The sequence below is a fragment of the Anguilla rostrata genome, chromosome 4, assembly GCF_018555375.3.
Source record: "Anguilla rostrata isolate EN2019 chromosome 4, ASM1855537v3, whole genome shotgun sequence".
Lineage (NCBI taxonomy): Eukaryota > Metazoa > Chordata > Actinopteri > Anguilliformes > Anguillidae > Anguilla > Anguilla rostrata.
This window is the reverse complement of record NC_057936.1, coordinates 9,393,572-9,419,025: the sequence shown is the minus strand read 5'-3', so window position 1 is coordinate 9,419,025 and position 25,454 is coordinate 9,393,572. Positions and strand designations below refer to the sequence as shown.

At 39.7% G+C, this 25,454-nt stretch overlaps 1 protein-coding gene across 2 annotated transcripts in view; it reads right to left on the bottom strand.

The window, feature by feature from the left end:
• Positions 1-25,454, bottom strand: part of LOC135252455 (adenylate kinase isoenzyme 5-like) — an 84,555-nt gene that overhangs the window by 55,173 nt on the left and 3,928 nt on the right. The window contains exons 3-14 of one of the 2 annotated variants that reach the window (XR_010329415.1): positions 25,022-25,192; positions 24,764-24,936; positions 23,477-23,590; positions 19,441-19,632; positions 16,916-17,006; positions 13,139-13,215; positions 9,450-9,492; positions 9,011-9,046; positions 4,372-4,535; positions 3,617-3,733; positions 3,004-3,147; positions 1,864-2,198 (exon numbers count right to left, since the gene is read on the bottom strand). Coding sequence is in view for 1 of the 2 variants with exons in the window: in XM_064330521.1 (XP_064186591.1) it covers positions 2,133-2,198; positions 3,004-3,147; positions 3,617-3,733; positions 4,372-4,535; positions 9,011-9,046; positions 9,450-9,492; positions 13,139-13,215; positions 16,916-17,006; positions 19,441-19,632; positions 23,477-23,590; positions 24,764-24,936; positions 25,022-25,192 (1,388 nt within the window). In the remaining variant the exon portion in view is untranslated. Of the gene's footprint in view, positions 1-1,361; positions 2,199-3,003; positions 3,148-3,616; positions 3,734-4,371; positions 4,536-9,010; positions 9,047-9,449; positions 9,493-13,138; positions 13,216-16,915; positions 17,007-19,440; positions 19,633-23,476; positions 23,591-24,763; positions 24,937-25,021; positions 25,193-25,454 lie in introns of those variants that run through there. The other variant, XM_064330521.1, reaches the window with a different exon arrangement.

Below are 25,454 nucleotides of genomic sequence, written 5' to 3'. Positions count from 1 at the left end.
CACAATCGTCTTCTCTTAAAATTGAAACTATTTAATGGTCTCATCACAAAGCATCTTTTTTTTGAACCTGTGTTTTGTAGTTGTCCATGAAATGCACTTTTGTACGTCCCTTTGGATAAAAGAATCTTCCAAATAAATGCAATAATGTAATGTAATGTAATGCTATATACTAATGTTAACCACAAGAGGGAGCAGCTGCCTATGAATAGTGTAGAACATAGACTGTTAGTTATTAGCCGCAGTATTGTGAGATCTTTGAGTAAATTTTACAAATTGCATTTGGTGCTGCTGAGCATCGGGGATATGGTCTTTGTGTGTCTCGTGTGTTTGTTTAGCCAAGTACGTTTGTTTACTTGTGGGTGAGACCATTTGGGAGGAGCTCAGTGAGGTCTGGTGGCGGGGTACCCCCCCCCCCGACTATGCCCGTACAATCCTGAGATTTTTCTCAATACTGATCTCATGCATGATTTGAAATGTGTGTTGCAGTTATTGACATTACTTTTAATAGATGTTTGGGGATGTGCAGTAGATACATTCCTCTATGGTAATTAATGGTTATTTCAACTAGCTTTATTGCACATTTTTGGATTGTCCAGCTATTGACAGCTTAGTGAAGTGTGGTCAATGAGTTATGCAAACTAAATGGACACAAACTTTGTTTAGATCTTGATTGCTTTGGTTAAGACTAACCAAGTATTCTTCTCAAATCCAAGTGGAGGTCTGTGTTACTTTGTGGTGCATGGCAATCCAGGCAAGTCAAATGCTTCTAACTCAAACTATATATACAAGTTATTGACGCAAAACCTGCTTATAGGCTTAACAGGCACTTTCTCGTGAGTGCAGTTAACCTGTATATAGTCTAATAAGTGAGCTTTTTTCTGTATAGTCACTGTATATTTTCAGTCCCTGTTAATATAAAATGTTAAAGTAATCCTACCACTAGGGGGTGGCAATGTATTGTCAGTTGAACTTCATCCTTTCGTGACAGTACATGTACAATATAAGTTAAAATGAAACAATTTTTTTTTTAAACGTCTGCGTTAATGTATCACAGGCAGGAAGTAAGAGATGCCACCTTCAGCCTGAGATTGTCCTCTCTGTACAGTGGCATCTCACCAAGCATCAGTCCAGCCTGATGGACATAGCCTGAGGACAGCTGTATCTCCAGCTCAATCTCTAACAAGATCATGCCAGGGCTCTCAGTTCTCATCAGCTTTTGCTTTTCTCAGAGAATTTTGAACTACAGTCATTAAAACAGCTCCTCACTTTTCGCTTAACATATGAAGGAGGAGATAATCATCATTTAGTAGACTGTAACATGTTGTATCACTGAAATGCAGTATAAACAGAAGCAGGGAAAGTTTGACTTAGTCGAATATATTTTATTTATTTTTTGTATTCTGCAAAAAGATTACATCAAGAGGAGAGCTGCAAGGTGGTGCGAAAAATGGCCAGCTTCATCATATTGCAGAGATGCAGTTGTTATCTTCTGTAAGATTATGACTGTATGCATGAACATACTTGTAACACATCAATAATTGTTTACATCTCAGTAAAGACTAAAATCATTTTACAGCTTCCTGTTCTACAGGTACAATATCACCATAAATGCAGCATCCCCTTCTTTTTCAGAGATCTTCATCCTAGAGCTTTTTGGAAAATCATCCATTTACAACTGATGACATGCAAATTTTATAAAGAAGCAACTGCAGAAATAAATATTTCTTTAAAATATCACAAGTTCATGAAATGCATGAGTGAAAAAATTAACAATTATATGCAGTTATCCAAAAACAGCATGACATTTTTAAACAAGTTCGCGGTAACCCACCCCATCCCTCTGGAATCAAATGCCCACAGCACGTGCATTCAGAGATGAGTTGAACAACAGCAGTCTGATGATAGTGCTTTTTGCGATGACGTTGTGATCTCAAAGGTGCCACTGGTGATGGTTGCTGGGGACTGATGCATAAATGCTTTATTTTTTTAAATATGGCTGGGTGGATCCCCAATTGATGGGATGAGGACAGCAGCTGGGGTTCACTCTGCAGACTGGGTGGCCAGAGCCCCGGGCTCAGCACTCTGGCTGTCCATCTACCGAACGCCAGCGCTGATATTATCAGGTAGGCCCTCTAGCAGGAATCAAAGAGCTGGTGGACTTGCTGGAGCGCTTCATCAGGGGGCCCCTCAGCATTGACCTGGAGGTCCAGGGATAGAACAAATTTAAATGGCAGACAATTCCCGTGAAGCTCAAACTTACCTCTCCCAATTACACTTATATTCTTGCACAGTGTCCTGTTCAAATATTTCTATGCTCAGTGGGTGTCATATTCAGTCATATACACCCATTAAATTTCACTCTAGATCTTGGACATAATTTATAAAATGGTCTTATGATGAAACTATATTAAACAATGGCTTATATAGAATACCATGACTAAATAGTTATTTATAAAATTGCACTTTGACATTGATATGATTGTACCTCTGCGTCAGTGGTAACCAACCCTGTTCCTGGAGATCAGCTAAACCAGTAGGTTTTCATTCCAACCCTAACAAAGCACACCTCATTCAACAGCTAGATATCTTGTTGATTTGCTAATTAGTAGAGTCAGGTGTGCCAAATTTGGGTTGAAATGAAGAGCTCCTGGGTGGTAGATCACCAGGAACAGGTTGGCTTCCACTGCTTCACGTAAAGTTTATACTGGACATAGGTTAGTTACTGGGTATGTGGAGGTACTGCACGTTTGAGGGTTGCGCATTAATCTCCAAAGCGGGCCATGTTTGCGTCTTAAGAATAACACTTGATTGATATTCAATTTTAGGCAAAGAGAGCAAAAAAATCCAACATTATCGGGAAACCCACCCCTGATCTCTTAAGTCATTATTCCATCCATTGAACATTCTTACAATGCATAGCCCCAGCTTAAGACAAGTTTAGATGATCTTTGTTCCAAACATCAAATACACCTTTCCTCTGGCTATCTCTGGATGATGTCACACCTTGTATAGAAGTTTCTTGCGCTCATAGTGGGTAGCGACTGCCTCATAGTCACTGTCTCTGCTGTCCTCAGGCCTTTGCTGTAAGGGTCTGGCCATCGTGTCTGAGGAGCACTCAAACAGCAAGACGAGGCTGGGCTCACCGACCTGTCAGCACAAGGGCACAGGACACCGCAATGTCACTTCAGTTACAGGTAAACGTATAGCTGCTCTTTTACATATTCACCAAGGGTTGTTTTCTGTGCCTGACATGATCAGTCTGTGAGGGCGATAGTGTAAGACATGGTCTCGAGGACCTTCACCTTACCCTGATAGAGCTGTGTGATTCAGACCAGTGGCGTGTTCAAAATGTATATTTAATTAACATTTCATAGTCTTACTTTTCCAATTGCATACATATATTGCAAAAATATCTGCAGAGGTACATTTGTGGGTTTGTCCAAATGGCAAGTGTGTTCTGATGTAATGTGTTCAGCTTTGGTGGTTCCTGGTGGCACTACAGTACAACAATTTAGTTATCGAATGTGTCTAAGATATTGTGAAAATCATTCTCTGCATTGAAACTTTCATTGTTTTCTGCATGGATACACTCTAAACCCTCAGTATCGTGGTCCACCTTGGCTTCAAACTCTTCTGCCTGTTGGATGTTTTGTGGGAATCCATTTATGAGGAAGCCTTTGACATGGTCTGGTGCAGACCCCATCGCCTCTAGCAGGAGCTGTAGTAATGTATCCTGCAATGAAAAGAGAGAAAGACAAGCAGACACAGACAGATTACACCCATTATTCAGTTGCTAAATTCTTGGTGGCAAGAGGTATGATACCAAATTGAGGATAAAAAATAGTATGTCTTCATATACTGTAATAATGATTTACTTTAAAATTGTAGTGGCTACTGGAGAGGAATTGTTAATTAAAAATATTCTGCAAGATCTCAATGTCCCAATAAGATCAAGAGTTGCATGAATAGAATATGCAGCTTGGGTGGTAAGGTATGCTACAGTGCCCCTCCTCAAGTAGAGTGAGGTAGGAAGGCTTACCATTCAGGTAAAAGAACAGTAGGACCACAGTGAAACAGAAATTAAATAGAAATTATTTTCTAATAAACAGCCTGCTTTGATTTCATGTGGCTCTTGGAATGTGGTTTCCTCAGAGTAGTGGGAGGGTGTCGGTGTCCAACCATCGTGAAACAGTGTGGGATGGCGCCAAGGAACGTTGCCATGGGCAACAGAACAGGCCAATGTCAGTGTTTATTGATGTGGCCAACCGTAAAGGAGAATAGCAGCGCCAGCACAGGCATGGTGTGAGACAGCGAAAGTCTGTTACAATAATAAGAATCAACGAGCTTTAAGGGAGTGTTGGCATGTCCTACAGCGGGCAACTGCTCCTCTCTGTCGAGTGCATCCCGCAGCAGGCGGCTCCTCTCTGTGTCCGTCTGCAGCTCGCTGCTCAGGAGGTCTCCAGTGGAGAGGGGAAGCAGGCCGTATCTGTCCGCCATTTTCTCACACTGCAGCTCCTTCCCTGAGCACGGCTCTCCTGCAAAATGCACATGCGCACACACACACGCACATACACACACACACAGTCATTGCTGCGAGATACACAGAACTAATGATTCACCAAAATAATCCACCCCTTCATTTCCACCCACTGGATCAAGCTTCTCCAAGCTCTGGTAAATGTAGCATCTTCCACAGAATTAAAGAACTTAGTGCTGGGATACCAGGTAGTAAAGGGGACAGCTTCTCCCTACAGTATAAGTTATCATCAACCATAATCACCAGCTGGACTACTCCTTTCCTCAACATTTTCCTCAACGCAAAAAGTCACTCTTTCCTGTGTGGTTGCACTTCCTGGTCACATTTCCTGTCTGTCCTCATCACCCAGAAATGGGATTAGTTTTCCAAGGTGGTCAAGGCGGCAGAGATGCTGACTATCTTCCAACATACAGTGATATGCAAAAAATTTGTGCATGTTTTGAGGATGGCAAAACTTTTATATATACCACATATACAGTTTCACTTCTTTTTAATCTGTTGATTTAGTCAAAAAAAAAAAAAAACTTTAAAATTTACAGAAATGTTTGTGTTGGTTCCCTGCGAGGTTGTAAAAAATGAGCAAAAAAAAAAAAAAACGTAATTTGACCAGGAGTGCCCAAACCTTTGCATACCACTGTAAACCGAAGACCCATCTCTTCAGACTGCATCCTGGCTCCCTCAACCCCAACCCTCTTTCCAGGCACTTGAAAATTGCAGAGCTTCCCTTTAATACTGGATATGTCGATAAATAGTTAATCATAACAGACAGGATAGTTGGTCTTGTTATTAATATAGCTGATTCTGCCACCTCTTGGAATTGCCGCAAAGAGTGTTAGACAATACTTTTCAGCAGTTAAGAGGCTCTTGTAAACCTACTGAATGCAGTTGTGTACCTTACATAACAGTACTTGTTTAAAATTCAATGCACAGCAGTGTACACTTTTAAAAAAAGTGTCACTGCTTTATTTTTTTTGCTTTTTTAAAGTCTCTTCATGTTCCTGTGACACTGTGAGACAGCACAACTGCTACAGAGCTACAGAGTGAGTCAGGGAACAGCTGACTAATGGTCCAGTCACTTGGAACCAAAATGCTTCGAGAGCCTTGATGGCAGCCTCATTCTTCCTGCTGTGGGTGTTATCTGTCCAAACAGGACCCCTGTTTCAAAACCAGACACCACACAGTTTATTACCAAACCGAATGCAGCCAGTTAAAAAGCTCTCAAAGGAGATAGATGTCCAGAATCAAACCCACCCCCCTGCCCTTACAATACACCCACATATGTGGCTAAATGCAATCTGCGTTCATGGGAATTTCAGCAAGAGTGTGTGTGCTTTGACTGCTAAATTGCACTTCTGTTTTACTGAAAGGGCTGAAATGCTGCACAGTGGAAATAAAAAAGGACTGTTTCCCCCGTACAGCTGTTCTGCCCATAAATGTCACGTTGCATACTTCATAGAGGTGAAAAACATCCTTATCCTGAGGTTATGTTTTAAAGGTTGTGCATACACAGAGCAGTTAATTGGGTGAACACCAAAGCTGTATCACAACAAAGACTTCCGGGTCAAGCAGCCTGTCTGAGGGGGACAAAGCAGTGTCCAAATCGGACTAAAAAGGCATGAAAGTCAAGGGAAAGGTTCTGTATGATAGCCGGTCCCTTTTATGCTCATGGTCTTGCTGGTTCCTGCACCACTGTCAGCTGGTCACATACTGCTGTCTGCTGTCCAAACACATCACCTGCACACAGCCCGCACAAATCCAGCGAAGGCGCTACACTGTGGGAGAAATGTGTGCTACAGCGCGATGCGGTAGTTATAAATACCTCTGTATAATTTTTGGATGAAATGGCTCGGCTCCATTACTGTGGACACTGAGCTTAAATGAACAGTACTTGACCCTTCTCGAGCTACGGCTCTCATAAGCAGCGGCGGTTTGTATATGGAAATTCACAGGGAATCAGTTTAAGCCACAGCCCTGGAAGATGTGACTAATGAATTCAATTTGCACCATCTACCGTACTGCTGAGGTTCAAAAGACACTAACTCAATTCCCCCGCCCCCCGCCCCCGAATGCCTGTTCCGTTTCTGGTACCACACATCATTGTTTTCACAGGACAGTGTACTGCACCAATTCACATTTGTCCTCTGTCTGACATTGTTTGATTGGTGACAGACGCCATCCAGTTCTGTCCTTAGTGGGGAAAATCTACGCGTACCTTCGTTTCCATTAGAAAAACCTACAGCTCATCGGCATTTCAGAAGTAAGAGAGCTCTAAAAATACAAAACGGGTTCTGAATGTTCACAGTCAACAGGATTCACTTGTGAGTCACATACTTTTCAGAAAAAAGCTTGCCATGAATCTACATCTACTGCAGGCATCTTTGAAATTGGTTTATCTCCCCCTTCTGTTCGAGCCAGACAACATATTCTAAGCAATTCTGAAAACTGGAACCCGAAAGACTCTTACAAACATAATTATCCAAATAACAAAGCTGAGGGGCTTGACTTTAAACAGTAACAGAAACAAATTATTTAATTTAAGATTCTACTAAATAAGAACATTTTAGCAATAGGGTGCCAGTTTGGCTTCTGTTGCTTTGTGTCGACTTGACATCATCACACTTCTGGCACAAGCATTCTTCATAATCCATCAATATAATCTGAATAATATAGCTACTTTTTGTTGTCCTAGGCCCTAGGGTACACCCAATGGCCACCTAGCTCATTTTTCACAGATACTAGTAGGACATCTGAGATGCTGAAAAGCATGTATTTATGTTCAAACTGCATGTTTGTAGTAGTGCTATTATTACTACTATTATTATCATCATTCAATTGATTTGATTGTCTATTGCATAGGGATGACAGAGTAACAAACAGGAACAAAAAATCTCACTGCCTTGCTAATGTGTATGTGATAAACTTGACTTGACTTGACTTGATGATACAATTCTTGGACCTGATAATATATTCTGTATAATCCAGCCGATTTTCCATGTCCGTTACGCGCTTTGAGCCGTATGCTCCTCGCCTCTGGTCACAAAAACGCCAACATTCATTAGCCACGGCCAATGCGCCAACGTGCCGTCTCCACTGACTGTGCCCATGGGCTGTAAGACATTGATTCTGGAAAATAGAGCTCAAAGTCTTAAAGATTTGACTTTGTTTTATAAATGAGAGCAATTATTTCTTTCCCCTGCTTCCACTAGTCATGGCGAAATTGGTAATTTAATTTTTTGGACCAGGCTGTTTAGTAAATTTGATTAGATATTTTCTGCATGCCTCAAAAGTGTGCCTCTGCTTGTGCTGTATGGAAGAATCACCAGCTCTAGGCTCTCTTGATTTATTATTATTATTATTTTTTTTGAATACTCATGGGAAGTCATATAATACTGTCAGTCACATTTCACTTAAGAAAAGCACTGCCTTAACCTATTTCTATCACCAAACAACTAAACAATTAGCTTTTAAGACATCCTTTTGTAAACATACTAGAAATAAAACACATAGGAGTGGCATATCTAAATGAGGTCTCTCAAAAGTCACTGTTCTCATGCATTATCTGAGCACTGTTCAGACCTCTCACATTGATCTCCTCAGTTAAAATTAAAAATTATGAGCATCAGGTAAACTGAATTTCTTGGAAGCCTCCATTTGAGATTGGCTTTTAAAAAAACACCCAGAGACTGTGATTTGTAGCAATTTTCACAGAGGGAAATGAGGTCAGGGGCATGGAACCTCACTTCACATTTAATACACACACAAATCTCTGTGGCAGAGATCCAGGACATCAGGGAGACCCAGTTCCTCACTTAATTGCCACAATTAATGTATTCTCCTCACTTTTAAGAGAGCCTTCTCCAGGCTACGACATTTATAATTAATGACCTGTGAGTCTGGTATATATCCTAATGTGGGCTGTGCTGTTCACACTGCAGCATCAATTTAGCTGGTTCAACAAGAGGACACCAAGATTGCAGCATGGGTAGGAGACTAAAGTAAGCTCAAAGGAGCCAGTCCAAAAGAGTACAAAGTCTGTCACAAGTTTCACAAGTTTCACATTGGCTATATCCTGTATGATGTACTTTTAGGATAATTAATTTCATCCAGTTAGTATTTCATACAGCAGACTGACTAAAAACAAGACCAAAAAAAAAAAAAAACATTTGAAACAATTTTCCAACCTCCTTTGGGGGTTTCAGTCTTTTATTTTTTGCAAAGTGGACACTATACTGCTAGAATAATAAGTGGTAAAAGGCTGTTTACTTCTGGGTTTTATATTATTACATGACTGACACAATCTTAATTACACAATAAATGAATCTGGGTAAGGAATTAAAAAAGGATTAAAAATGTCCAGACCATCAGTAAGCAAGATCATTTCAATCATCACACTTGCCTAATGCAAACTCAATTAAATTCTAAACTCCCATTTCAAAGTCATAAAAGGAACTGAAATTAAGACTGTTCACATACCAGATACAAAGATGATCTTGGGTTTCTTCTGTCTCCCTGGAAAACCAAATAAGCAATAAAATGAGGTAATGGAAAAAGCAATAATGCAGTGTATGTTTTTACCACATTGCCACCATGACCCTCCCTGTTATATTGACACACATTACCATGATAAAACCTCATGCGTAATTTCTCTGACCGTTTAAAAATACATGCATGGCTATCCCCATGGTTTCATGGAGTCTTTGCTATCCAAGTATTTATATATTTCGATTTGATTTTTCAACTCTTTGTAACATAAAGGGTGATACAATTATTATGATTCTATTATAAAATGTATTTATGTCACATTTTCTCACATTCACAGTATGTTTCCTCCCCTCCATCTCCTATTGGCACGATCCATTTAGGATTACAGATATTCAAAATTGACAAAATGCATAAATATGCACGTATTCACCTTGTGCATGGTCTTGTGTGCACCCAGCCAGTTCATCTTCAGCCTGTCAAAAATAAAAACATATAAAAATACTGAGCCATAGCTTCCCTTGAGTACCATATAACCAGCAAATAGTTCATCAAACATGAATATGTCAGACCTGATCAGTCATCTGTCTCCTCTATTTGGGGACAAGAAAGGTTCACATGGGATCATTAAGTCACTCACTGAATTTTTGAGTATTTCTCAACTTTGCAATGGGGGGATAATGTCCATGTTATTCCATTTTATTTGTGCATTACTTGGCCTTGACCTCTCTGACAGGGCCTTTTTGTCTTAGTGGAAAATCCATATCAACACTTCTTTTGGTTCCTACACAGGGAGGGTAATTTATCTATAGCCTTGCAATGGATTGTTTGATGTCCAGTTGACCATATGAGCAGCTATTTAATTGTTACATTCTTTCTCCATTCAAAATGCTGTACGAAACCCCCAGATGCACCAAACAGCGTCAACGTCACCAACTGTAAGAAACCACAACTTATCATGTAGTGGTCACCAACAGTAAGAAACCCTCTGATACTGTAAACAGCAGAAGTATCTGAGTGGCGAAGGATCTTGTGTGAGCTTACCCAGTGCTACTGAAAGCTTACCCGGTGCTACTCTTTAACAGTTGTGCATAGACAAAGGAGTGTGGCTCTATACAAACTTCTATCTATCTTGGCAGACGCAGATGTGTCTCTGGCTTGTGAAGCCTGCATAAATACAATTATGCATCCTGCTATGACACTAGTATAAAGCCAAGTGACTACGAGGTGCAGATATCCTGAGTTCTATGTGTATGTTAGGACCATAAAACCGTTAGGTTTATGGTTAAAGTGAATGCAATTTACTCTACAGTATGTTAATAATGCCAATATACAATGGTGCAAAATGTGTGTGTAGTGAGATGGCTACATGCATATGATGCACAGGAGATTGTGTTGACGACTGTCCCCAAACCATTGCACTTTTCTCCTCATAAACAAGGAAAAAGTCATCAAATAAACACACAATCATGACAAAACAGTACATCAATGATCCTGCTTGCGCTGTGTCTGTAAGCATATTACACTGGGTCAGCCTTTGTAGCTGAGACATCAACTTGGTTCCCATGACGTCGGCTTTCCAACAGTACAAAACATGATTACCCTGTATTATGGAGAAAGTTTTACATGAGGTTCTCTTAGTACATTAGAATAATGCTGACCCAATAGGATGTGTTCAATTGAGCATTGTCTCTTTATCACACCCTGCTGACTCCCTGTCAGCACAGTTTTTGTCTGGGGGTCTGATAAGAGGTACGCTTCTGTAAATGGCACTACAGTGCTAAGAATGATACCTAAATGGCTTATTACATGGAGGTGTTATGCGTGCATCTCCACATTATGCCACACTGCTCTCATGAATATGTATGCCCTTGTGTCATTTCTCAGTGTAATGCGCCTGTGATGACACTTCCACTCATGTGCGGAGGTGGCTGTGATCAGGAAGTGTGGGTGGTACCAAAGTTGTGAGGTAGCGGATTGGCAACCATTATAGCAATCCAATAGGAGTGCAAACAATGGAAGTGCTGAAATGAAATCTTTTGGATAATATGCATGATGTGAAAGTTAGTTTAAATGGGATTATTATTTTTCTGACCCCAACAGAATACAGACCATTCTTACAATGCCCATATAATTATGTAGAACTGCGTATGGTCTATATTATTATAAGCCTTCAAATTGAATATAAAAAGGACTCTATACTATAATCGTGCCATATCTTTCAATAATGGTTACATAACTATTCTGTGCCCACATTTATACATATACAGTAATCCTGAAATGATCTCATTCATTTATATAGGCCTAGTGATGAAATATTCTGATTCAGAAAGGTTTTCTTGTGTTTATCTTTTTCCAAATTTAAGCCAAAACAGCCTAAGAAATCTCTGACAACCCTTGAGCATGTAACCCTTCTTCTCTGACACTTTGAGAGCATTCATGCAATGCAAAGATTTTGTATGTAGAACGATCCTGAAGTGCATGTTTTGTTAAAGATAGTCTTTATTGTAGGTTGTGCTTTTGTGAAGTGTAGGCTAATTATTAAAACTGATTTGCCTACTCTCTCTCTCTCTCTCTCTCTCTCTCTCTATCTACACAGACACACAGACACAAACAAACACACGGTTTGGTAATAAGTTAATGTGTCGGGGGGGTGGGCTGGAGGGGGAGGGGGGAAATGCTCAGTGGCTAGTGATTTTGGAAAAGCAATGGCTAGTGAGCCAAAAAGTTCATGTCAATCACTGGTGTGGACCCCTGATCACTGGAACTAAACAATTTCCAGAAATCAAAGTTCAAACTGTCCAGGCAATTGACCAATGGTGTGCTTGGACAAATATCTGAATGATGACCTCATCTAACTAGGTTACGATCAAAGGTCAGCATTTGATTTATTTAAAGTGTTTAGTTGGTTTGGATAGGTAATGAAAGTCATTTAACTTGCTGCTTCATATAACTTATTTTTCATTTTTGAATTTTGTTCAGTATCCATGGTCCGAGAATTTACAGGCTATGTGAATGAAGATGCTCGTCACCGGCTTTCATTAACATGATTTGCATAGCAACACGTATAGAATACAAAGAACAACATTTACAAATGAAAGTTTGAAATAACATTGCATTTAATTACCATGACCTTTAGAATAATCTTCCATATCTTTTGCTCTAATTCTGCAGCCAAACTTACTGAGACCTTTATAGCAACAGGCTTTGCTTTAATGCCATCCCTAAATCACACAGAGGACTTAATTACACACTTTAATGAAACATGTTAATCTATACTTGACTCTATGGGTCCTCTCAGAGACAGGAAGTCAAAACCAAGAGCATTAGCATGGATCAATATCAATAATTAAATAGGGGGAATCAATAGAAAAACAATTGTTTCTGTAAAATTGTAAAACATAAACACATTTAAATACCATATATTAAAAGCTGATTGTCTGTACTTTTATTTCATATTCATCTTTTGTTCTTAAAGGGGAATTACACTTTAAAACACATATGGGCTTATTTTATTTATAATTTTCTTCTAATGAATGTATCGACCTTCATTTTTGGATTAGCTATTTTGTTTTGTTAATATTTTACAATGTTTTGTTGGTTACCTTTACAAATTCAGGAAGTAGACCTAGGCAGTATATCATTGCGCGACTTCAACGCTATGCTTTTCTTCGAAGAAGAAGAAAAAACTGGAAACCGTACTGCTATGTGGACTTGCGCAAAAAAAAATAGGTCCTTGTTTCTAACGTTAGACATTTAAAATGAAATAACTAATCGAGAAATGAAGGTCGACACATTCATTACAAGGACAATATAAACAAAATATGCCCATATGTGTTTGAAAGTGCAATTCCCCTTTAAATCCAAATACAGTTCCTTAAGTATATATCAAAAATAACAAATTTTGCCATTCACCTGATCTGCATCCAACTGAACATGTGTTTCATATGCTGAAGAGAAACTTAACCAGACCCCAAAACAAGCAGGAGCTGTAGATGGCTACAGTACAGGCCTGGCAGTGTATATGTTGCAATCGGGTGTTACATGGAAGTGTGAAACTGCAAACGCATTTAGCACCCACTGTGGATGGAATGGCATCAAAAAAGCTGAAAGACACATTACCTGCTCTTCAGATTCAGAAGCCACGTCTACTGAACTGCCAATGTCTGCAAGCAGGCTAAGGTCAAGTTCACTAGAGCCTGAAGACAAGAGTACAAGACACGTTAACTTATTACCTTTCATTCTCTGAAGAGAAAGGAAGTAATAAAGAGAAAAAGAGAGAAAGGAGAGACTGAGGGAAAATGTCTATGCAATGGTTGGCTTTTTTATTTCTATCATCATGGTTCACAAATCCAGTGATGACTCACTTGAAATGATGACTTGAAATAAAACTTTCAAGTCCATGCTAGGGATGAATATTATTTTGTATTCCTATTATAAAGGTTTGCAAATGCAGTGATGACTCATTTGAAATGGTAAGAGTCTTTAATAGACAACCAGACAAAGCAAGAAAATTTTGCATTTTATGTGTTTTTTATCATTAAACAATGGAGGGAAAACAATTAAAAAGCTACATTTCTGGCACTTCTGACAACATTCTAGTGATTTGAGTACTGATGGGTAGTGTTTAGATTTTGTTAATACCAATGATAAAATGAGACTTAAAATGGTGGTTGTGCCTAAACCGATACATTCCTTAAAAACAACTACAGTAAAGAACATTTTTTTGTAGCAAAGACAAAGGAATAGAAAATTTTAATAATGTATTTGTTTAAATTATACTTCATACTTATAATCTATTCCATTTTGCTTTTGACATTTTGACTGAGTTTAACATTAGCTAGCTTGCAATTGGTATCTTCTGTCACTGAGTCGACAGAGCGAGTGTAACATTAGCTACTGAAGGCACGTGTTACTGAAATGAGGCACTGATATCTGCGTAGAGATTGGTTCCAGTAGGGCAATGGTGGTACCAGGTTTTGGTACTCAACCCTAGACATGAGCTCCCCTGCACCAGTTAACCTCTGAGCCACCACGGGCCATGGCTCACAGAGAGAACCGACAGTGACAACAAACACCACATATCTGCCTTGAGCAGATCTGCAGCCCTAAAGCTCAAACACTACAGTACATTGCAGGTATCAAGCAGGCAGCAATATGTGGGCTTATATATACCATGAAAAGTTAATCTCCTGTCATTCAACAGTGGCAAGCTGTTCTTTTACAGTCTCCTTGGAAACCACTTATGCATTCGTCGTACTCAGTTAGCCCAGACCTACAGCTCTGGAGGTGTCAAGTCGTGAGGTGACACGTCTGTGTGTGGCACAATTGTTTTGGATAAGCTTGGTGGGGAATATGCATATTAATACCTGGCAAGCTTTAAATATGAAAGGATGCGTGACACAGAGGATTCTAGTCAGATTGTAGTTATACGATGCAAATATCTGCAGATAACCATTTGTAATGTCCAGGCTCCGTATTATTGGATCCCCGGTGATAACAGTGTTGTCCCACAGCAGCTGTGACCATGAGGGTGAAGTAGGGTTAGCTGACAGCTTCAAAGCAGGTTGCAGGTTGGGAGATCAAGACCTGATGGTGGGGGGGGGGCACTCTTTGATGTGGGCACTGGCATTTTTGCCGTGGGCCTCTTTGACGCGGGCGCTGCCATTCTTCGCGGGAGGCGGGAGCAGGGGCGAGAAACACCGAGTCGGGCTTTCACCGTGGAGCGGCCGCCTCCTGGCTCGGGGTCAGGGTCGGGGTTTCGCGAAGTTCGCGGGGGTGGAATACTCCGGGCCACTTCCAGGCGAGCTCGCCTCAGGTTGAGCTGGGATCGCAGCTCATTCTGGCAGCTCGCTGATTTGCCTTACCCACGAGCTGCAGTTAGCTCTCGATGGCATCCAGCTCCTCTCCCATGTCCAAGTCTCCCTCGCTCATTGCTCACTGCGTAGCGCCTGCTCGCGTAAGGCAAGCTAGCCGCCGTGCTCCTCGCCCTACCAAGCTGTGCAAAGCAGCAGGATCGCAGTTCCAAGTCCGGGGCTTGCGTTTGCGGTCTCCAGCAGCAAGGGCAAACCACGTCCGGGAATAGAATGGACGTCAGGCTTATGCACATGTTTAAAAGATCCCACCCAAGAAGGGGACTGATGAATAAACAGAGAAATAAAACTCCTAGAATGGTAAAACCGTAAAATTAACAATAAAATAATCTAAAAAATAAAACAATAAAAGGAATATATCGCTGCATCCAGCACCAGCAGTGCCTCCGTTTTTCCCAGCAGCAACACACGTCCTTGTGCCTTGGCAACAGATGTGCCTTGGCAACAGACGAATGCGGTTTGAATACAGCAGGTTGTTCTGGAGGGCCAAAAGCCATGTTGAGGAGCTACAGAAGAAAATACTCATTTATTCCTAGTGGAAAGTTGTAAATAATGAACCATGGTCATTTGCACAGAGATAATTTCAAAGACTAATTTTAACATTACCAGGAAACAAATGTTTGTGCCAAATTCATTTCAGCTCTTAATTATTTCCCCCTAGTAGCTGTGTACTCTTTCTGTGCTGAACTGAAACTCTGTCTTTCTCCTCTATTTGTTTTTCAGAATGCAATTAATTTTTTTTTGTGTGTTCAAAATATCAGCATTCATCATCTGGGATTGCAGTGAGACTATATATAAATATATGACAGATTCTCCCCTTATTCATTTAATAGACTTAATATGTCTTTAATATGTCTTTAATTTAATGCTGGAAGTTAATTTGAAACAATTTGTTGGTTATGTGTATATTATACAAACACACACACACACACACACACATATGTATCTATTACTAATACACTATATGACCAAAAGTATCTATAAACTCCTTGGTCTGGGACAGTTTATCATGATTTGGGCTAGGCCCCTTAGTTCCAGTGAAGGCAAATCGTAATGCTACAGCATACAATCACATTCTAGACGATTCTGTGCTTCCCCTAATAGTTTGCGGAAGTCTCTTTTCTGTTTCAGCAGGACTGAAGGTTGCTTTGCAGCAGTATGCATAACAAAGCCAATCAGAGTCATTTTAAAAAGTGGGAGATTTATTCATGTGCATCATGTTGTGTGATAACTTTCTATCCCTGAGTGCATTCGAGTGGTGGTTGGCATGCATTACTGTTAATTACATTTTTCCCAAGTTACTATACTACACTATACTATACTTTCCCATACTATTTTGTATGGCACACATGAAGTATGGCAGTTTGACAGAGGTGTGGAGTTTCAGCTTTTTCATGACACGCGTGGGTTGTTAGTATGCGTGGTACATGGAGGTCATCACGGTATTTACGTTGATTTGCGGAAATAACATTCTTCGTTACCCTGCCAACCAGCAGCCTCAAGGGGGTGAGTTCTGATTTCTCTAAGCACCATCCATCTCCTAGAGGACAATGAACACCTGGCTGGTCCATATCTGACAAAGAATGCCACCCAGGCAGCAGACAAGCTGGTCCCTCAAGACTACAGTAAGCAACCAGACATATAACACATCGTACAATCAAAGATGTAAAGATACAATTATACATAAGGAATGAGATGAACGTTATGTTTAAGTAAATTGTATTCTTTTTGATAATTGCACATATTGTGTTAATTGTTTGTATTACAAATTGTTGTCTCTTCATTCTAAAATATTGACTATTTAAAAAAAAATCCATTTAAAGTGATTGGTACTTTCCTCATAAATTATAAGGCTTATTAATTGCATATCTTAATTCATTAACTGATGCCTTGTGGTGGAGGTGGAGTTGGCTTACACGATTGTTGACCCAGGTTTGGTAAAGAGTTCTTTAAAATGAATGTGTGATATTTATTCATTTATTTATTTATTTATTATACCAAGGCTACATTTTAAAGACAAACATACCTGCTACGGGTTCTTTGGCAGGGAAGAGCTTGTTGTCAACAGTAGCAATTATATCATAAAAGACCTCCTCCTCATCTCTGTCTGCATCAAACTGTAATACAAAAATACAAGCATTTACCTTTTATGGAGACAAAAGTGAACAATACCAAATTACTATGCTACGAATTAATTACTGCTGCCAGTATTGAATTTTAAGTGTAATTCTAGTTTAGCTGGCAGCAGTGTCATGTTTTCATTGCTAGCTGAATCCTAGCAGAATACACAAACAACTTCACACGTCCACACAATAAAGCCCCAAACAAATTTAGCGTTTTTTCTTCTTCCTCTTCTTCTTCTTCTTTTCCCTACCGATTACATCATCGTAAATGCTCCATGCCCACAATCAGTAATTCTCCTCATTGGACATCTTGCTGCATCTGCCAATTAAAAATATAGCCAATTGCTGAACACTAATACATGGGCAAAATCATGTTGTAAAAACTTTGCGGTCACCATCTTGGCTCTGCGTGAAATGGAGCCAAGTTACATGAAATAATTAGGAAACATCGGGCAGCATTGCTTTGGAATAGAGCTTGTTTAATTTGTGCAAGCTAAGATAGCCAATAGTTTGTTGCAATTTGGCCTCATTTTCATATCAATATTTGTAATGGCAGACCTAGATTTTGCTAGTTTTAATGAATGGCTTATAGACAGTGCTTTGTATGTATTAGTAACTAGGCATTTCTGTACTTGCAATTTATTTATTTTTTTGTTTAAACATATTAAATACACATGCCTATTATTTTTTTTAAAAGCTTGATTTGGAAAAGTCCTTGTGATCTTTGCTCAATTCTTTGGTTGGTTTCATCTAAATTAAATCTAGCATATTAAGTGACTCAATTAGTTGCTTAGTCATTGCTTTAATTTAGTTTTTAATCTGTTTTAATCCCTCAAAGGTATCAAAGCAGACTTAATTTTGTTTTCATTCTTATTTGTGTTTTCATCAAGAGGCTGCAGCAGAGATCAATCATCACAAGGGAGACAGCATAGTCTGCAATCTCTCTTGGTCTTACTTCGAAATTCTACTTAATGTACAGCTTAAAGTATTGAAATTAATCGCAACGATTAAGTAGGGAGGGAAAACTGGAGCTTTCAACGTTGACAGTATGTGCACATGAGCTCATGACAATACATTTCTTACAGAAATAGTGGTTTGAGTGTCTTAGCTTCACTGCAGTGGTGAGCAAACTTTACACAAAGTGCGTGTTTTTATTCCATATCAATCGCAGTTCAATTAGACCATATGGTATAGCCTTGCTAGCACAAGCTAATAGCATTAACCCATAAAATAGATTTATAACGTTATTTGTTCAATTGAATGTTAAAAGTGAATCTGTTCGTTTCTGGTCAGTGGCACCGAAAAATTCCTGTCACCCCCTCAATAAACAGCAAGTCAAGTAGAAGGTGAATGAAATATTTATTTATATATTTTCTGAATCCTCATTCATGTCACTTGGCCGCTTTCAGTGAAGCCAGGCAAGCGATCTGACGCACAGCTGCTGCGTCAAATATGTCAGAAGTATTCAGGATTGAGTTGAATGCAAGCTTGCTTTATGGCTTAGAGTGACTCCACTTGCAGCAAGTCATAGAAAAAGAAAGACCACGTTAGCCAATCAGCTATGTTATTTTGTGTTGTGTATGTATTGTTGTATTCATCAAACCAAAATAACTTTGAAAGTGGATCTGTGAATTGTTTTTTAAAATAAGACAACTTTTCAGACAAATAAAGAGAAATGCATATTTGAAATTGTGAGAGCCCTTATCTAGGCTGTTGTCTGTGTTTATTCATTTGTTTGTTTGTTTGTTTGTTTTCTGGTCAGAATGTCTGGAAGGTTTTACATTTCCATGTTTTTTGGCAATTACAGGCTAATGCTGTAGTTATATTTTACATTCTTTATTTAGCATCTTTAGCAAGGGAGTGAATAATTTTGATATGGCATATAAAAAATTCTGAAAATTATGAAAACAACCACAGGCACCCTCCTAGCATGGAGAGCATTGATCATTTGCACATTAAATATTTAGTCCTTGTTCAGTGTATTGCTCAACATGATTTAATGCTTTTGCCAGCTCCTAGCTCCTGATGTAACCATGGAGATGCAATTCTTATAAATAATTTATTTTCCTGCCATGTTCAATGTTTTTTTCTATGCTCCTATGAAATATCAGACTGAAATATCACTCACAGAAAACACTTCTCTTTAAATTGCCTTGTGAATATTTTTTTTCGGTTGCAAACCTACAGTGTCAAAATTTTCATGCAAAGCCACAGGTCGCTTTTGCAATCTTTTCCCCTGCTTCTGTAGGCTTACTGTGAATGCAAAGATTAAAGATACTGCTTTGGCTATCAATTGGCTATTTGGCTATCAATTGCAACAGCACAGATAAAATGGAGCTACCGCACATTGACCAACAGAAATTTCCTAGTGATCATTGGTAGGTTAGTCAGGTTGGCAACTTTCCCCCCACAGCGAAGAAGGTCTCACCGTAATGATGAGGTCTTTCTCCTGAAAGTATTTCACCAGGGGGACGACGTTCTGCTTGAAGTTCGTCAGCCGGCGCTCAGTGGCCTTGGGGTTGTCGTCGGGGCGACCCTGCTGCATGGCCCGCTTTTCCAGACGCTCCTTCAGGCTATGGCTGGCGCACGCCAGGAACACCACCAGATCTGGTGTACATATCTGCACAGGTGGAGGACAGACAGGGCTCATGACAAACGGCTAAAGCCAAGTGCAGTTAAGCCTTGAATGAGGAGGGGTGGCTGGGCCCTAAGGGGACGGAATTCTCCATGAGCTGACCCCGGTGTCCCAATGCAATAATGGGAGGTACTGTCTCGCCAGCATGCAAGAAAATCCTAAACTTAAATTTTAACATACTTAACCCCTTCTCGCAAGCCTCCTCGTGGCCAGCATGCTGGACTGCCCAGATTACGCAACTCAAACATTCACTGCTCCTACAACCAAACTTCAGTGGAAACAACAAACTCCCTGTTTTAGCTTTATTAGTACATGGTACTCCACAAGGATGCTAAATACAGTGTCATCATTGTCACGTGGGTCATCCATTTAACAAGCACCCCCTCACTGCAGTCTCATTTGCAACTATACCCCCCAAGCATGACACACTGAACAATAGCGTGCACCTGGGATTGTCACTTGAATTTTATTACGAAGCGTGAGAGCCCCACGTATCTGCATGAGTGGTTGCTTCAACATAGCATTCTGCATTCAACCATAACATTACACAAGCACTCTCTGAAGCATAATTATTTTTAAAGATTTTACTAATTTTGCCAACTCAGCATCATTAATGCAAATTCTCTGCAAGTTGGTCAGAAGAACAGGATGAAGTCTAGCAAGGATATATACAATCTGGAGCAAAACATGTTTTCAATGTACAAAAATGCCAAGATACTCACACTCACACAGCGCTGTCTATGGGACATTAATTCAAACTGGCTAAATATAGGCCAGCCATTATAAGTACTGATATCAAACTTTGATTACAAGTTACAAGAAAAAATCTTAGCTAACACAAAATAAACAAGCCTTATTCCAAAGCAATGCTACCCAGTGTTTCATAAATTATTCCTAATTTTGATCTGATCTGATCTCCCACTCTTCATGTATAATTTGAAAAGCAAATTTAGCTCTACATTTTGTCATGCAATACACTACTGTACTGTACATGGTACCCAGTAGCTTGTGCTACTGCAAAGTGTGCAATATGGCTAGGTAAAAAATCCTGCTCTGAAACTTTCTTGTTTTTCTGCTCAGAGACTAAAGACATTTTCCTTGTCATGTAGTTTGTTATTTCAGTTCACCTGTGATAAAAATACATGTACAGCCAAGCCTAACTGACAGGTCTCTGCAGTCCAATTTACTTGTGCAACTTCTCTGTGGACAACAACAACCCTCACAGCAGCAGTGCAAGCTCAGTGCTAAATCAAAGTTCTTGTTTCCATAGTTACCAAATATTAGGCTACATTTTACACAATAGTTATTCTGTTGTGGTGGTTTGAACATTGTAAGTGATATGAATTACATCCATTTTTAAAAAGTCACATTCAGTTACGTTTCTCTCAGTATTTTCTGAATAAACAGAGATGGGATCTACAAATGCTCTGTAATTACATACAGTATGAATATCCTCCTTGCACACATCACATCTTAGACCTTTAGCAGATGCTCTTATCAGATGCTCTTATCCAGAGCAACTCACACATCTTGCATTATGTTTACATGCAATCCATTTATACAGCTGGATAATTATAAAGGTTAATTATCTTGATAAAGGGTATAATCGTCTTAGCCCCCTGGAAATTAAACCTACAGCCTTCAAATTGTAAACCTAGTTCTCTATCCATTATACTACACTAAACGTTCAGGAACATACAGGCTCCCTCAGTGTTGAGCGGGTTGGGATAAGGTAATGGGTATTGTGGGTTGAGTTATTCTTTTGTAGGAGTAGGCTATTTCAGCAATCCTTTCAATTATTCCACACACCAGGGTGTCTTGTGGCGTAGCCTGTAGGGCGCTGTCCACATGCTCATTACGAGCCGCGACATGGCTGAGGCGGGTTCGAACTTCGAGACCGCACGACCTCTGTAACGACGTTTTCTCTCTCTCTACAATATACACAAAAGCAATATTTTTTTTCCCCCCAAAAGAAAATGCAGACTGTTAGTCTAAAACCCACACCATCGGAGCTCCTCCTTCGTGTTTATTAGACTATCCTTTCTGGGCAGCACTGTGGTGCAGTGAATAGCACTGTTGCCTCACAGCAAGAAGGTCCTGTGATTGAATCCAACTGGAGCCTTTCTGTGTGGAGTTTGCATGTTCTCCCTGTGTCTGTGTGGGCTTCCTCCAGGTATTCCGCTTTCCTCCCACGTCCGAAGACATGCCATCAACCTATCCCGAATAATTAAAGGATAATGATAGTTCTCATTGCTGCTGGATCTGTTCTGTGTGTACCCCCTCTGGGGGAGGGGGGGTTTGCTGCTGCCCTCCCTAGCTTATCCATGCATGCTTACATAAACACAGTATCTGCATATGGTATATTTTATCATTGTTAGAGCCAAGATGCACTCATGTGTATGTGTTCCATATATCTGATAGAAAAAAAAATCAGGTTGTCAGTTAAACAAACAAAAGGGCTTTGGTGGAATTTATGTAAATTCTGTACTGATGCTAAAAACTCCAGTGAACTCTTCAAAACCTGCTCTGAATGTTCCTTCAAAATCTGATTGGTGATCAAACTGAAACTGGATACTAAAGCCCTGAAATTCTTAGAACATTGATCCTTCTTAAGAGTCCTGTTGCACTAAAAAATTCTTTCTTTGATGAAACAGATAAATTGTACCCTTTCTTTAAATTAATTCTCTTCCAAATTTGGAACCACCAATTGTACATGTCGTGTCACTGCTGTGCCACCCACACCGATTCAAGTACAGTGGCATTGCGAAACCCCTATTTTGCAAAAAATGTTTGGAATTAACGGCAACATTCAGAAGTTTTTCCATTATTTTGAGTGATTGTAAAGATTTATGCCAAGAAATTCATATAGGTGTACTAATGCTCATATGCAAATTGTTTAATACTCTGTGAGGGTTACATTGTGCCTGGCTTGACATGATAGTCACTGAGATGCACAGTCTTTACTGCCTAAAGACTTTCTGAGTCACAATGACAGAAAACCTTTCCGATAGTATTCGGCCCCCAGCCACAGATGATCCCCCCCCCCCCACTGAAGTAAATTAAATTCCCCCAGCCTCTAAATTCACCATATGGTATGTTTTGACCCTTGACTGAGTCATTTTTTATTTGAGTCCACAATTCTTTTAGCTACCATGTATAGCTGCTGTTCAGGCAAAGCCTGCACAAAGCTGATTAAAATGGAAGGACGTGACAGTAATTCATTGTGTGGCTGCTGCAGACCGAAAGACAATTAACTGGGATTCATTTGGAATGACCTTTTCACGTACTGCTTCCAAATATTGGCCGGTTAGCGTTTAACTACTTCTGGCTGTGTGGCTTTCTGATTTGATCTGCTTTATAAAAAAAACTTGATGTGCTTTCTAAAATTGCGGGCCTGATGTGTCAAATCACTCCACAGTTATTGATATCGAATGGTCTCCAGTGGAAAATTACAAAAAGAAGCATGACAATGACTGGGCCACTTTCACTATGCATTAAACAAAATGTAAATCTCCTCCGATTTTATTGCATATTGATAGATGACCTTGCATGCTGTATGCAAAAGTAATTTCAGTAGGCCAATTAACAAATCAGCACTCACAGGAAACAGGAGTTCATAATTGCAGGACAAAATGCATTCACTCTATGGCTCTATTCAAACTCGTTTTGGAGTTTCAAAACGTGGTGTTCATCGTCATACCTCACACATGCTTCATATTTGTGTTCACAGGCATTATTTCCCATCACTCCTTGGCGGTACATACCACACTTACTGTTCACAGTTTCACAGAAATGGAAGAATACGAATATAAGAAGTAAACATGCTGACCTGATCTTCAAAAGACAGGGCCTGGGCAACATCGCGAGGGAAGCCATCGATGATAAGGCCTCTCGCATAAGGAATCTTCATTATCTTCAGTTTGATCTCCATAATAGTCGTTTCCTGGAGGGAAACAGGAGAGAAGTGCTCATTATTCAGCAACTATTGCGCAACAGTTATTGATGTTAAGGTACAGTATGCATAGCAGGAATTTCAGCATTTCAAATGTCATTATTGGGAGTTTTTACCAACCATGACACCAATATATGTATTATATTTATTTTATATCATATTTATTTGCTTGGTGACGAAACAAATATAAAATGACAAGTGTATGTTAATACAAAATTTTCAAAGATTTCATCAATTTTTCCCCGCTTGAAGTAGAAAAATTTGGCTGTGGAGGGATTTTACAAGAGAAAGTACAAATCCTGAGCTTGTTTTAGAAATATTTTGTGGCCCGCAGCAACAAACAGCAGGATAATTTCATGTTCATTATGCAGTCAGACAGGTTCAAGCTTTACCCTGAACCAGTCTCTGTTCTCTATCACAACACTTCAAGCACCCTGTGGAGTAAATCACACAATCATGTGGGGACATTTTGTTTTGTACTCATTTGCCTTAAAAGCACCATTAAATCCTAAGATGTATAAATTTGTTAGATGTAAAAGGTATAACATCGTTGTTTATCATCATTTTCCGCAGATCACATTTCATGCAGTATACAAATAATAAGGCAGAATATATAAACATACATGCCAGATTGAGTGTGTCTTCCAAGTTAATGAACCGCACCAAAAACATCAACCATTATATCAATCTGCTATACTGACCACATTTTATGCAAGATTTGTTGTATTTGTTGTATATAATTAATTGTCCTTGATCAAAAACAACATAAATTCTGGATTCATGGGAAGCTTTTCAGTATCCTTACATGAACAGAAATCATTCCACATTATTCCAAAGTCACTTTAATCAATATCACTTACATTTATTGACAATTTGTTCCGCACTGAAGGTGTATTCTGCAGCAACTGTATTATTTTTAACTGTCTCAAACTTTCTTTTGTTTCAGCCTACCAGATATGGGAAGCCAATGTTAGACTGAGCATATATTTATTAGACTCATAATCAACCTTGATCACACAGTCCGTTAGGGGAATAACGGCCTTGGATCGCCCCTATTAATCCATAGCACCCTGATTCTCCGAACAATTAGCTGATGTTAATTGATGCAATATGTCCACAGTAGCCCTTTAGAGTATGGTCACCACCATTCTTTGCTCTCACTACCTGTGGAGCCAGCTCCCCGTTGGTAATTATCTTGGTTATTAAACTCCATTTCCTGTTGCCAGGCGCATTGTGGATCATCTTCTTCCTCAGCAACTCTCCTACTGACACATACTCAAACCCATAGTGCTTGGCAATCTTCAAGCTCTGGGTGCCTTTGCCACTGCCGGGACCACCTGAGAAATCCAAAGGAGAGAGTATGGGCATTTCATGCTTATAAAAGAACGGTATAAGATGGGGAGAGTCGTACAATATCTTTACCAATGATGAGGATGACTTTGGGCCTTGGTCTGGAGGGATCAAAGACTTCATACTCCTCTATAAGCTCTGCCGTTTCTGACAGACCCGAGTCACTCTCGATGGAGAACTGTTGGATGGGAGGCAGGCAGTCGTATCGTTTCCCGTATGAGAAGTTTGCGCTGTCTGGCAACACTGGAACGTCAACACACACAGGGCATTAAATACCACAGAGAAATGTTATTTATAACAATTTTGAAACAGCCATTCAAATATTCAATATTTCTGGTGACTCATTTAAAAGGCATTTGGTTAGGAGGGTTCTGAATGGTTTGGGTGGTTTCCATAAGCATAGCCTGAGCCCTGTATTCTAGGCAGGGTTTTTCCTGCATAGAATTGTCATAGGTGGACTGCGTAAATGTTTAGACACGCTAAATTATCTCCACTAGAATCTGCT